The sequence below is a fragment of the Orcinus orca genome, chromosome 15 (assembly GCF_937001465.1).
Source record: "Orcinus orca chromosome 15, mOrcOrc1.1, whole genome shotgun sequence".
Taxonomy (NCBI): domain Eukaryota; kingdom Metazoa; phylum Chordata; class Mammalia; order Artiodactyla; family Delphinidae; genus Orcinus; species Orcinus orca.
Window position 1 is genome coordinate 51540135 of NC_064573.1, and position 14202 is coordinate 51554336.

General features: G+C 37.0%; 1 protein-coding gene across 2 annotated transcripts in view; it reads right to left on the reverse strand.

Annotated features, from left to right (window-relative positions):
* GREB1L (GREB1 like retinoic acid receptor coactivator) overlaps nt 1-14202 on the reverse strand; it is a 260529-nt gene that overhangs the window by 95716 nt on the left and 150611 nt on the right. For both annotated transcript variants that reach the window (XM_033435348.2, XM_033435347.2), the window contains exons 6-7: nt 5575-5751; nt 3244-3366 (exon numbers count right to left, since the gene is read on the reverse strand). In XM_033435348.2, coding sequence (XP_033291239.1) covers nt 3244-3366; nt 5575-5751 — 300 coding nt within the window. The remainder of the gene's footprint in view (nt 1-3243; nt 3367-5574; nt 5752-14202) is intronic.

The following is a 14202-nucleotide window of genomic DNA, read 5'->3' on the forward strand; positions in this document are numbered from 1 at the left end:
ATAATGCTGCTATATGAACATTTGTATATAAGTTTTTGTGAGGACACATGCCTTTATTTCTCCTGGGGAGATAGAATTAATATCTTATTGGTTTTGATTTGTATTTCCCTAACAGCTAATGATGTTGAGCATCTTTTCATGTGATTATTGGCCATTTGTGTATGTTCTCTGAAGAAATCTCTATTCCACATCTTTTGCCCATGTTTTGATTGGATGGTCATCTTATGACTGAGTTGTAAGAGTTCTTTGTAAATTCTGGATACAAATCCTTTATTAAATATGTGTTTTGCAAGTATATTTCTAGTCCATCATTGTCTTTTCATTTTCTTAATGTTGCTTTTTGAAGTGTAAAAGTTTTGAATTTTGATGAGGTCAATGAAATTCACTGACAAAAAGACAGTCTGTTCAATAGATGGTGCTGGGACAATTGGATATCCACATGCAAAAAGATGAATTTAGATGCTCACCTCACACCACACACAAAAATTAACTCAACATGACTCACAGACTTTAATGCAAGAGATAAAACAATAAAACTTTTAGACAAAAAACGTGGAAGAGAAACTTTCAAGATCTTGGGTTAGGCAAAGGTTTTTTTCATCTATTCCTTTTTTCTTTTTCCCTTTTTTTTTTTGGTCCATGCCACGCAGCTTCTGGGATCTTAGTTCCCTGACCAGGGATTGAACCTGGGCCCTCGACAGTGAAAGTGCAGAGTCCCAACCACTGGACCACCAAGGAATTCCCATTTTTTCATTTGTTCTTGAATTCTTGTCCTTATTAAACACAATACATGTACGTGTATATGTTTGTATGTGGTATGTCTGTGTAATGTAGGTAGATAACTATGTAGCCACCTTCAGTCAAAATCATAAAATATTTTACCAGGATTGTTGGCTAAAATTTGAATGATCAATCACACAAATATGTTGAAAGAAAACATGCAAAATATAAATGGCAAGCCAGCTAGAACAGAACATCCAGAGCTTGGCAGTTGGAATGTGAGACAAAGCTGTGCAAAGAGTAAATTAATCCCCTCTTCAAATACTTTGCAACATGTGTACCTACATTCCAGGCTAAGAAATGTTGATTACAGGCAGTCACTGATTGTAGATTAAGAAGGGTACAATCTCCTACAGGAGGGTGAATCTATCTGCTAAGATGCTGCATACTCTAATGTTTGCAATGATATAATAGGCTAAGGTAAAATTCTTACAGTCTATTACTTTCAAAATACATAGGAAAATTATTACTGAAGATTCCATAATTTGTCAAGAAGAAAGTTTTAGACACAAAGCTTTACTTTTAAAGGCACTATCTTCTATTAAATTCTCTGGATTGCACCTAAAATTAGTAGGTAATTTCATGGTCAAATTACCATTCTCACCCCAACAAGGGATACACAAGAATACTGGCATAGCACTTGGCCACTTGTGTCCACTGTGAGTCAGTCAGTGTCTTGCCTGTGTCCCTTCGTGGCAACTAAAGGAGGCTTTGCTAAGCCTGAATCTTGAATTCCTCTATTCAGAGCAATATTCATTTTCAAAATATATTTCTGCATAATCAAAACTGCTTATTAACATTTCATTACTGCTTACTAATATTTCAGTATCTTTTCATTTTTTTCAGGTACAACTGGTTATTTATATATATTCACCTCTCCCTCTTAGAAAAGGTAACATGTTTTATCATTCTTTTATCCCTTATATGAGTGGTTTTTAAGTCATTGGAGCCAGTAGTCAAGTACTGGAACCCTGCCTTACAGCCTCTGACAAGGGTCTGAGAACATAATAAACACTTGGTAAGTTTTTGTTGGAATGAAGTAAATATTCATCACTAATACTGTAGTTTTTAAATTGCATTTCATTAGCCCCAAGTTCTAATGGCAGAAAATATACTACAGAATCAATCAAATTCTAGGAGAGACATCACTGTAATGAAAGCTAATCTTTCAATGCCAAGAGCCCAATACCAATTTTTTCTTTCTTCAATACCTAGTGACATGATGTTCTCTCATTTATTCTAAACGAGAATTTAGAATATTCTCTTTCCTCTTAAATTACAGCCTCTATGTAAATCTCTTGAGCAGTTTAAAAGTTAGATTTCTAAAATCCAGGATGAAGTGGATTTAGCTGAGTACAGACACATAGCAAGAAGTGCCCCAGATAAAGTTAGCTTTATTATCACTACAGTTGTTAACATAGTCTAATAATCACTTCCATCTTGAAAATAAGTGCAAACGATTTACCAGCTCATTAAAATTTGACATAAATTTGGAAGAGGATGCTAAGTAGTGAAATGAATAAAGACACCTTTTTTTCCAACTTGTTGTGTTTGAGTGGATACTGGCAAAGCACATATGCTATGAAGTTTGTGGGTAAAGTAGCACTTCTCAAAAAACAAGTGAACTGAAAAAAAAATTCACAAATTCTTTTAAAATACTTTTCTTCTTGCCTAAGATATAACCTAGACTGGTTCTGAGTAATTTTCTCAAATACTATCTGCAGTGATCTTTTCAGTTACAGCCCTCCAGGCTTTCAGCCACCTGGAAATATTAAGTCCCCCTGGAGTCTTATCCTGACCTGAGTTCAGGCCTCTATACTGGAGGAATTTTCAGAAGCTTTAGACTAGTAACTTATCTGCTCAGTATCAGGTCAGCCACTCTGCTGATCCAGCTCCGATACTGTAACCTAGTTTCAGGCACTAAAATTTTATCTGGTTATTTGTAACCAAGCTCCTATCTTGTACCACCTGAAACTAGGTCCTAGATTCTTCCGCTGTGATCCTTCGTCCTACTTTGGGACTTTACTTTGTATCCAAGTTGGTGTAATACTCCCTATACTGTCGAGCAAGCCTAGTTAGAGCCCTACTGTAGAATTCCAGTCTTCATGAATATGTCCCCAATACATGCCACCTGATGGCTATGATGCAGACTTCTCTCACATCTGTGTTTCTACTTATTGCCTCCTGTCAGACTCCTCTAGAAACAGGCCCTATGCTTGAACTAAATTCCCTACCAACTGTCAGTTCCTTTTTCCATGCCTTGCCTAGCATTGGCAGGGCTGTCGGGATTTTGGGTCCTGCTCCTCCACAGACTGATCCATCTCAATGCTGAGTTCTAATTCTAATAGTAACTCAATACCGCTATTGAAAAATAGGTCTGTTCAAACCATCCAACAGTAAGTTTAAAATGCCTCATTAAATATACATCTGCCACTTGAAAGTCCAAAAGAAAATACCCAATACCTGTCTGAATGAATCCTGATTTGTATCCATTAGTTGTGCCATTTTCTGGGGCCACGGTTGATAACACTGAAGAGTTTGGTTTAATAGAGTGGCAAATGGTAGAGGATTGTCGGCTTCTACATTCTAGAAAGGAGTAAGAATCACATTATGTAAGGAAAACAATATTCTGTTAAAACAGGTGAGGGAGACACAATCCATAAAATCTCTAAAATAAACTGCTGTTCCTCAAGTGGCAGCACGTTCTTCAACAGAGATCCCCCTTCCCCAACCTTGACTCCAATAGAATGTTCAAGCTGGTGAACACAATTCGTCTTCCTAGAGCCAAATGTCATGTTTGGAAGGCAAAGAAATAGTTACAAAGAACAATTAGACATTTGTTCCTCACAGACTAGTTCCCAGGAGAAAAATTACTCATAACCTATATAGTCATGTTAGTTTCATGGGTAATACTGAGGTTAAAATATCAATAATTTATAAAAACCAAATAAGCTTTCAAGCACCAGTTAACCTTCTGTCCAGGATTGATTTACGTGTAGAATAGTAATCTAGAGTCCTTCTAGGCTGCCTTCAACCCTCTCTACTCAACCTTAATTTACGTCCAGAAACAGAAGCAAAGAAAATATTATACACAGAGGAGAAAAATTAGAAATTCTTATTATTCTCAGTTCTTATTAGAGGAAATAGGTAGACAATATTCAAGGTACTTACTGATCATACAAAACTAAGCTTCATTTTAAATAAGCCAATATTACTTGAGGCTTTGGTGTAATATTTTAATAATACTTTGTACTGATTCAGGTAGATAGCAAATACTGTGACAACCTGTGTCACAGGTTTTCAGGGCTCTAACTTCCAACCAAATTATACTATATGTTGTACTATATTAGTCTTTAAAGGTAGCATGTGAAAAAGAAACATAAATGGTTGCAAATGACAAAGTTAATTATAGTGGGTCCTTTAGAGAATTTCCAAGTTTATTGGATACATGCAAAAGTTAGAGGCAGTTTTCTATAATCTTCTATCTATGACGTTCCTTGAAGAGCTACTGTATTTTGACTGAAAAGGATATCTCCATGTTATGTATATTATATGCAAATATGTAGTTTGATAGGTATGTACATATATACAATTCCAATTCCAAAACAGAATGACTATAAATGTGAGGCTCCAGAAGCCACCCAGGATCATTGTATCACAAACTATTTCACAAATGTTATTATTTACCAGAAAGGTGAATTGTCACTGAGCACTAAATAAGAACTTAAAAATATTTTATGCAACCAAAACAAAAGCTAAAAAAAGGCAGTTAAAAGGTAGGGAGGTGATACCTATCCTATTTTTACTCTTTTATTAGGGTTCATGACATTTAAAATGATTTTTCTAGAGGAAAAGTCTTTAGACTTTATCAGGATAAAGAGTTATCTATAATTTACCACGCTTACAATTTAGGGGTCACAGCACTGATCACAGTCCTGATGATCCCTGGCTCAGAACATGTAGCCATTTCCTAAGGAGTTATATAATCTCTCCTCAAATGCAACCAGGAGTCATTATGGTGAAGGATTCGGAAACAAATCTTCAGTTGTAATTTGGATTTACTATGCTATTTTTCATGGTCAGGCCAAAATCTTTCACGAACAGAAATATTAAAGACAATTATTCTATTGTCTTTAACAATATAATAATATTAATAATGGAGGGGAAATCTCAGCATCTAAGAAACTGCTCAAAAGAATAAGAATTAGATGTCCCACTGCATTAAACAATGTACAGAACTTGTGGCAACTCCTATCAACCACAAGATGATGTGACATTTCAACTGGATTCATTTTCAAAAATAAGTTTAAGTTCTTCCTAACTGAAGAGAAACAAAACTTTGTCAACTTAATACTGCCTTTTCCCAGGTATGATGAAGAGAGCATTATTTATTCCAAAGTTTGCTTAGTTCTAACAGAAAAATGAAGACTCAAGAATTACCAAAGACCCTAAATAAAGTAGAAAGAGCATCTGACCAGGAAACTGACACCTTGAAGTCCTCTCTAAATGACAGAAGAGCTAGAAAGAGCCATTTTTCCCCAAGAGCTGTATTCCACACCCCTAAGCGACAAATACAAGGAGAAATACCCTTTCCCAAATTTCAATAGTTTCTGTTAAAAACAAAAAGGAGCAAGTCAAATAACCTGCCAGAGGGCTTTACATTTTTGGATTGTCTTCTGAACTTGGGATATTTATCTATTCCACACCTGGATTCTGAACCCCGTATGGGTCACTTGTCAGTACTATCGTAACATCCACATTCCCTTCCCGTTCCCTCCCAGAAGTTGACGCTACCTTTCCAGCAGATAAGAGGTCCCTTCGACAGTACACCCTGGGAGCTTCTGACTAGGTAGTACTTTAAGTGCTTCTGCTTCTTTGGCTGGGTGGTGAGCTTCAAGTTTATGTGGTTGGAAAATTCCGTGAAATACCGAAATCCTCTTTCTCCACAGCCGATACAGTTTCCAGAAAACCCTAAAAGGAAGAAAAACAAAGTTACTGGTGGCCTTGTATGTTGTTACAATGCTTTCACATACAAAAAACACAGAAATATTCACTCTTTGGCTTGACAACTTCCTAATTTTGAGGAAATAATTCAAAGGAAAAAAAACATGTACAACAATTTAGCAGTTATTTTATAACAGTGAAAGACTGAAAATAATTTTTAAATGCTCTAAAAGGATAATGGTTAAGGAAATAGAATAGATAGTATCATATGATAGAATTTATATAGTTAACATAAAAAATTCTGGTCCTAGAGATATCTATTATTTCTTCCTTACATATTCCCTTCTTAACCTACTGCCTCTGGTTCTCCGCCCGACCCACCATGTGGACTTAATTCCATAGGCACAATTGATTAGACTGTGGATCAATATTTGACCCAATCTAGGATAGTCAGAGTCTCTCTCCTGGAATGCTGAAATAAATACAAAAAGAATCAGTCAGATGATACTGGACCCTGGATATGTAAGGTTTTGTAAAACTGGAACCCAAGTCAGGGCTATGCCATCTAGGGTGTGGGAGAGAGCAAACTGAGAATTGTGAAGAGGAAGCTGGTCTCCAGATAGGAGAGCACGAACAGAGATGTATAAACTCAGGGCATTGTCAGCTTCCTAGTTTCTATGAGATCTAGGGAACACAAGTTCCCTAAGGGTCCCATTTCCTCTCTGTTCAACCCCTCTTTATTCAAACTAGCTCATTATTCCTTAGACTTAACATCCAAACAATTCTCACTCAGATTAATCAAACAAAATAAGACTTTCAGTGATCTTCTTGGAACAGAGGACATGGCAAGAAGAAGAAATAGAGAAGGCTGGGAGGATGAGAGGTCATGCTTTGCTTGATTGGAAATCAACTTTTCAATCTCCCTTATTACACAGAAGAAAAGTGGACAGTAAGAGAGTGAGTTCTTCTGGTTGTGAGTTATGAGGACATAACATATGTATGGCCATATTGGCAAATAAGGGCATTCCAAATTTCATAAACACAATATCTCTATATACAAATAACTAAATGAAAATAAATTCACTTATGGAATAATACACTCTTTTAAAACCACCAAACCAACCTGTTTTATAATTAACAAAGATATATAAGGAGAGTAGAGAAAGACCATGAGGATTAAAGACAAAATATTTCACAATGTCCCAATCTCAGGATGCTGACAATCAATTCAGAACATTTAGAAACGGGCATTCCAATTTATTATTATTTATTCAATAATTTTTTATTGAGCACCTACCTATATGCCAAGCATTTTGCTAAACACTGGAAAAATAGTGGTGAACAAGAGATAGTCCCAACTTCTGGTCAGTTACATAAAATTAGTAATTCTATATAATTAGCTTATTACCATCATTTTATAGAAATATAAGCATCAATATAATTTCATAAATTATTTAAAACATATTCAGAGATGGATTGCATTTGAGAGCATTTGGCTATTTGTCTAATACCTTGGAGCTGTAAGCCAAAAAAAGGAAGATGTCAATAACTGCCTAGTTTACCAAATTTCTAAAGCCAACCATCCATCTAACCATTCATCCACCCATCCCCCCGTCCACGCATCCATGAATGCATGCATCCATCCACTAATGCATGTATCTATCCACCTGTCCATCCATCCACCCAACAAATATCTGTACTCTACTATGTGCTAGGCACTATTTCAGGTACCAGGTTTTTAGCACTGAACAAGGAAGACAAAACCACTGCCTCCACAGAACTTACTTTCTGATGTGATCATTATGCCTTGATAGAAAATTGGCTGACCTATGAGGCAGATGCAACATACCCAAAACACAATAAAACTAAGAACCTTCATCTGAAATAGAGACAGTGACAAAAAATGAGGCTTATCTGATAGGTCCAAGTAGTTCATCAAAGATTAATGTGAGAATTAGAATTAACAAATTACTGGGGTTAGATTTTATCTTTTATCTTTTCCTCTACCTGTTTTCTGAGGTGAAAAGCAAGACTTGAGTATGAAGAGGGAGAAAAGCAATGGATCTGGAAAATCTTCAAAGAAGAGAAACTTCACAGTAATGATGAGAATTAAAAATATAAAAGAGTAAGAACTTTAGAGTCCATTTTTAAAACTCTGTATAGTTTCTGTATTAACTTTGGTTCAAGAGAGATTTTATCTGCTCAAAGTTCTTGCTGTCACTATCACAATAAATAATATCTCTTACAGCCAAATTACCTTTCTAGTTTTTCTAGCAATCAGGTCTTCGAATTGCATGGCAGATTTGGGGCATATGTGTGGCCAAGTGATCAATTTATTTTAAAATCAATTCCCCCACAGTCTTTGGAATCTGCGTAATTTATGTAAAAATTTAGACAAATTGATATTGGAGTCCACAGGGATTCTAGAATATTTTAAGCTTAAAAAATTTTCCCCCTATATCTTTTTAAATTTTTATTTGTTTTTATTTGTTTTTTTTTTTTGGCCACACCGTGCAGCTTGTCAGATCTTAGTTCCCCAACCAGGGATCGAACCCAGCCCCTCTTCAGTGAAAGCACCGAGTCCTAACCACTGGACCACCAGGGAATTCCCTCCACTGTATCTTAATGCGTACTAAAATCAACATCATAAGTAAGAACTGTTAGATGAATATTAACTTTTTGACAATAGAGTAATGAACATATAAAAATCTCATTGTGCTTGTTCAAGAGAAAACTTTTACCATTTTACTGTACTACACTTTCACTTGGAGAAGTGGTTAATAAAAAATTATGAACAAAGTTCCATGTCTATAAGGGTATTTAATAAATATGACAGAATGGCAGAATAATTACCATTTAAAGAGCAAGTACTATATGCCAGGCACTGTGCTATTGGGTACCTTATAAACATCATCTGTTTGATCTTTATAATCCTGCCAGGTGGGCATTATTGCCTCCTTTATATAGATAAGGAATCTGAGACTTCAAGAAGATAAGTAGCTTGCCCAAGTTCTTAAAGTGCTAACTAGAAAATCTGGGATTTAAACCCAGTTCCAATTCCAAAGCCCATGCTCTTTGGTTTCATATTCCCAATTACAAAGGATTATAAAATCTATTATTCTGATGGTGTTTTCTGTGTGAGTCCCATGATGTATTCTAAGAGGATTCCTCTAGTCATGAAGAATCATTGAGCAAAAAGACATTATAAGAGATTTTTCTATGTCTTCAGTCAGAGCCACATATGAACTGTTCCATTCGATAAAACTTTGATGCTTTTAAAGTGCTTAAAAGAAGTTTCCCAAAGTTGTTCTACCAGAGCCAACTAGGTTCTTAGCTCTGTGATGCAAAAGACTATGTCTTATCATTAGTGTGCCCACATATCATAACCTAACGTGATTTTGGGAACAAATACTGTTGAATGAATGAATGAACAAACGAATCCTTGGATCTTCTTTGCTAATTTAGTCCAATGTATAAACTTTACCGTCAGGTTGTCTATATTAAACCATCTGCTCAATTTCACTGAAAGAAAAAAAATGGATATTTTAACAAATGAGAGCCTATGAAAATGAAAATTACCACTTCTTTTCCTATGAACCAAGAGAAGGCTTTGAACTGTAGTTTAAGGAACGTTTATTAACCATGTGCAGGATCACTTTCTGACTCAAGATATTGATCTATGTATTTCTAGACTTTCTGATGATGCTTTATAACTAGGAAGAATACGTCAAGCTAAACAAACACACAGCTCACTGTAAATACAGTTCTTGAATTCTTTGCCCTCTTCTTTCTTCTTCGTTTTTACTGATATTCGTGCTGAGGACATGTATCTGATTCTATCTACAGGAACAAATTCTGAGAAACAAAAGCAACTCCAGAGAAACACAGCAGCAAAAAAAAGTAACAAACCTCACATGCCCTCTTCTTTCTTTCTTTTTCTTTCTTTCTTTCCTTCTTTCTTTCTTTCCTCCCTCCCTCCCTTCCTTTCTTTCTTTTTCTTTAGGCCACGCCAAATGGCAGGCATGCGGGATTTTAGTTCCCCAACCAGGGATCGAACCTGTGCCCCCTGCAGTGGAAGTGAAGAATCTTAACCACTGGGCTGCCAGGGAAGTCCTTACATGCCCTCTTATTTGCCTTTTTAATTATTAAAAGTTAATTTAAGGGGTTTGAATCAAGATAGCAGAGTAAGAGGATGTGGAGCCCACCTCCCCCATGAACACATCAAAAATACATTTACATGTGGAACAATTATCACTGAAAACGAACTGGAAACTGGCAGGTCTCCTGTACAACCAAGGCTGTAGTGATCAGGTCGAGACCTGTGCCCCTAGAAGAAGACTCAGAGAAACATAGAGATTATGTGGGTGGACACCCACCCTGTGGAGTGAGTGGTCTGAGCCACAGGTTGAGTGCCCCAGTCCTGGGGTTTTACGTGGAGGAGACAATCCCACTTGGCTGGTTGGAGGACCACTGAGACAAACAGGAGGGCTGAGGGAAGCCTAGACTACGCTCATGAGGAGTGTGCACGCTGGCTTGCCCCCAGGCAAGGTGGAGAGAGGTCTGCTCTAGCAGCTGCCAGGTTTCTCACAACCTCCTTGCCAGGCACCCCAGTCCAAGCTGAGCGAAAGCTCTGGTGCTGCTCACTCCATGCCACAGTGTGGGATATAGAGGTGACCTGGTGCCACAGTGGGTGGGTAGCAGCCATCACTTACTCAAGCAGCACGTCAGAAGCGTTCCAGATCTCTGACGCAGCTGTTCCACCATAGCCCATCCCCTGATACACACTGAGACTCCATGTGGGTCCCACTTGCACTGCAGAACCTGGGGGCAGTGATCGGCTGTGAGGGACAAAGGGGACTTGCCCCAGAGGCTGCATTTGAGTGGAGCTGCAGGTAACTACACAGGCAGTGCATCAGACCTCTGTCTGTGGCCGACATGAGCCAAGAGGCTGCACAGGCCCCACTTGCTTCAGCCCTCCACCCCTCTGGGGCAAGAGTCCCCACACAGGGAGAGGAAAAAACACACACTTACAGGGTAAAGAGCCAGCATGAGCCCGACCCTCAGGGCTTCTGCTCTAGCAACTTGGGGTCAGACTCTGCCCCCGATACAGTGGTGATGGCCACCAAGCAGAGGGGAAGCCCTGTCTCACACCCAACTTCAGCTCTAGCCACTCCATCTCCAGCCCCACCTCCTACCTATGTGACAGCTGCCAGCACACCCTGAGGAAGGATGTGACTTGCATCCACATCAAATCCAGCTCTCCCAGCAAAGGCATAGGCCACATGCAGTCTGTATAGGGATGCTCCCACATACGGACACCCCTTCAAGACTGAAATAAGTAACTGTTTCACCTGAATTCATAGAGGCAGGGAAAGCTGAGCAAAACAAAAAGACAGAGGAACTACTCTCAATTGAAAGAGCAAGAGTAAACCCCTGAAAAAATAAACAACAAGACAGAAATAAACAATTTACCAGATAAAGAATTCAAAGCATTGGTAACAAAAATATTAACTGAATTAGGGAAAAGAATTGATGTACACAGTAAACACTTTAACAAGGAACTAGAAAATATAAAAAAGACCCAATCAGAAATAAAGAACTCAATAGCTGAAATAAAAAACACACTAGAAGGAATGAATAGGAGACTAAGATACAGAAGAACGCATAAGTGATCTGGAAGATAGAGTAATGGAAATCACACAATCAGAACAACAAAAAAGGAAAACAAATTTTAAAAAATGAAAACAATTTAAGAGATCTCTAGGATATAATTAAGCATACCAACATTGTCATTATAGGGGTCCCAGAGGAGAAGAGAGAAGGGGATCAAAAATGTATTTGAGTTAATTATGACAAAACTTCTCAAACCTGAAGATGGAAACAGATATCCAGCTTCAGGAAACACAGAGAGTCCAAAAAGCGATGAACCCAAACAGACCCACAGCAAGACATGTAATTAATATGACAAAAGTTAAAGATAGAGAATTCTAAAAGCAGCAAGAGAAAAACAAAGAGTCATATACAAGGGAATCCCCATAAGGCTGTCAGATGATTTCTTTGTAGAAACTTCACAGGCCAGAAGGAAGTGGCATAATATATTCAAAGTGCTGAAAGGGAAAAACCTGCAACCTAGGATACCAGCAAGAATATCATTTGGAATAGAAGGAGAGATAAAGAACTGCTTAGATAAGCAAAAACTAAGAGTTTGTCAATACTGAACCTACCCTAAAAGAAATGTTAAAGGGTTTTCTCAAGTAGAAAAGAAGTAAAAATCTATAGAAAATGGAAAATCCCACTAGGAAAGGCAAATATATAGTAAGAACTGAGGATCAACCACTTAAATAAGCCAATACAAATATTAAAAGATAAAAAATTGTAAAAGACAAAAAATTGTAAAAACTGTAACTACAATAAATGGTTAAGGGATAAACACATGAAGATGTAAAATATGACATTAAAAACACAAAATGTGTGGGAGGGGGTAAAAAAAGTAGATCTTTTAGAATACGTTTGAATTTAAATGACGACCAGTTTAAAACAGTAGATATACTTACAGGTCAACATATATGAACCCAGTGGTAACCACAAATCAGAAACCTACTAGAGATACACAAAAACTGAAAAGAAAGGAACTACTGAAGAAAATCATCAAACCACAAGGGAAGAAACAAAAGGAAGAAGAAATGAACAGAGAAGAACTGTAAAAACAACCAGAAAACAAGTAATAAAATGGCCATAAGTACATAACTATCAATAGTTACTTTAAATGTCAATGGACTAAATGCTCCAGTCAAAAGACATAGGGTAAAAAAATAATAATAACAAGAGCCAAACTTATAGTAATAGAGAGTAGAATGGTGGTTACCAGAGGCTAGGATTGGGGGGGAAAGGGCAGATTAAAAAAATAAGGAAAAATGGTGGTTGTCAGGGGTTAGAGGGAGGGGGTAATGGGGAGTTAGTGTTTAATGGGTACAGAGTTTCAGTTTTGCAGGATGGAAAGAGTTCTGTGGTTGGTTGGTGGTGATGCTTGCACAGCAAGATGAATGTACTTAATACCACCGAACTGTACACTTAAAATGGTTAAGGCGGTACATTTTATGTTATGTGTATTTTACCACAATAAAAAATTGGACACACAGAAAAGACATAGGGTGACTGACTGGATTAAAAAATAAGACCTTTTTATATGCTGCTCACAAGAGACTCATTTCAGAGCTAAAGACACACACAGAGTTTAAGTGAGGGGATGAAAAAAGATATTTCAGCAAACAAAACTGACAAGAAAGCAGGGGTAGTAATACTTACATGAGACAAAATAGACTTTAATACAAAGGCTATAACACACAAAAGACAAAGAAGGGCATAATATAATAAAAGGATCAATACAAGAGGAGGATATTACACTATTTAACATATATGCACCCAATACAGGAGCACCTAAATATATTAAGAAAATACTAACAGATATAAAAGGAGAAATCAACAATAACACAGTAATAGTAAGGGACTTTAACACCCCACTTACATCAATGGACAGACCAACCAGACGGAAAATCAATAAGGCAACACAACAGACCAACTGGACTTAGTAGATATCTACAGGACATTACATCCAAAAACAGCACAGTACAAATTCTTTTCAAGTGCACATGGAATGTGCTCCAGCAAAGATCACGTGCTAGGCCACAAAACAAGTCTCAACTAATTTAAGAGGACAGAAATTATATCAAGCATTTTTTTCCCAAGCACAACAGTATAAAACTAGAAATCAATTACAGATAGAAAAATGGGAAAAGAACAAACACATAGAGACTAAACAACATGCTACTAAAAACCAATGGGTCAATGAAGAAATCAAAGAGGAAATCAGAAAATACCTCAAGACAAATGAAAGTGGAAACACAGCACTCCAAAATCTATGGGATGCAGCAAAAGCAGTTCTAATAGAGAAGTTTATGGCAATACAGGCCTTCCTCAAGAAACAAGAAACATGTGAAATAAACAACCTAACCTACCACCAAAAGGAATTAGAACAAACAAAGCCCAAAATCAGCACAAGGAAGGAAATAATAAGGATCAGAAAGAAAGAAATAATACAGAGATTTAAAAAAACAATAGAAAAGATCAATGAAATCCAGGAGCTGTTTTTTTTGAAAGATAAGCAAAATTGATAAACCATTAGCCAGGCTCACCAAGAAGAAAAGAGGATACAAATAAGCAAAATAAGAAATGAAAAAGGAGAAATAACAACTGATACCACAGAGATACAAAAAAGCCATAAGAGAATACTACAAATAGTTATACACCAACAAACTGCACAACCTAGAAGAAATGGACAAATTTCTAAAAACATACAATCTGCCAAGACTGAATCAAGAAGAAACAGACGATTTGAACAGACTGATCACTAGCAGTGAAATTGAATTTGTAATAAGAAAACTACCAGCAAACAAAAGTCCAGGACTGGGCAGCTTCACA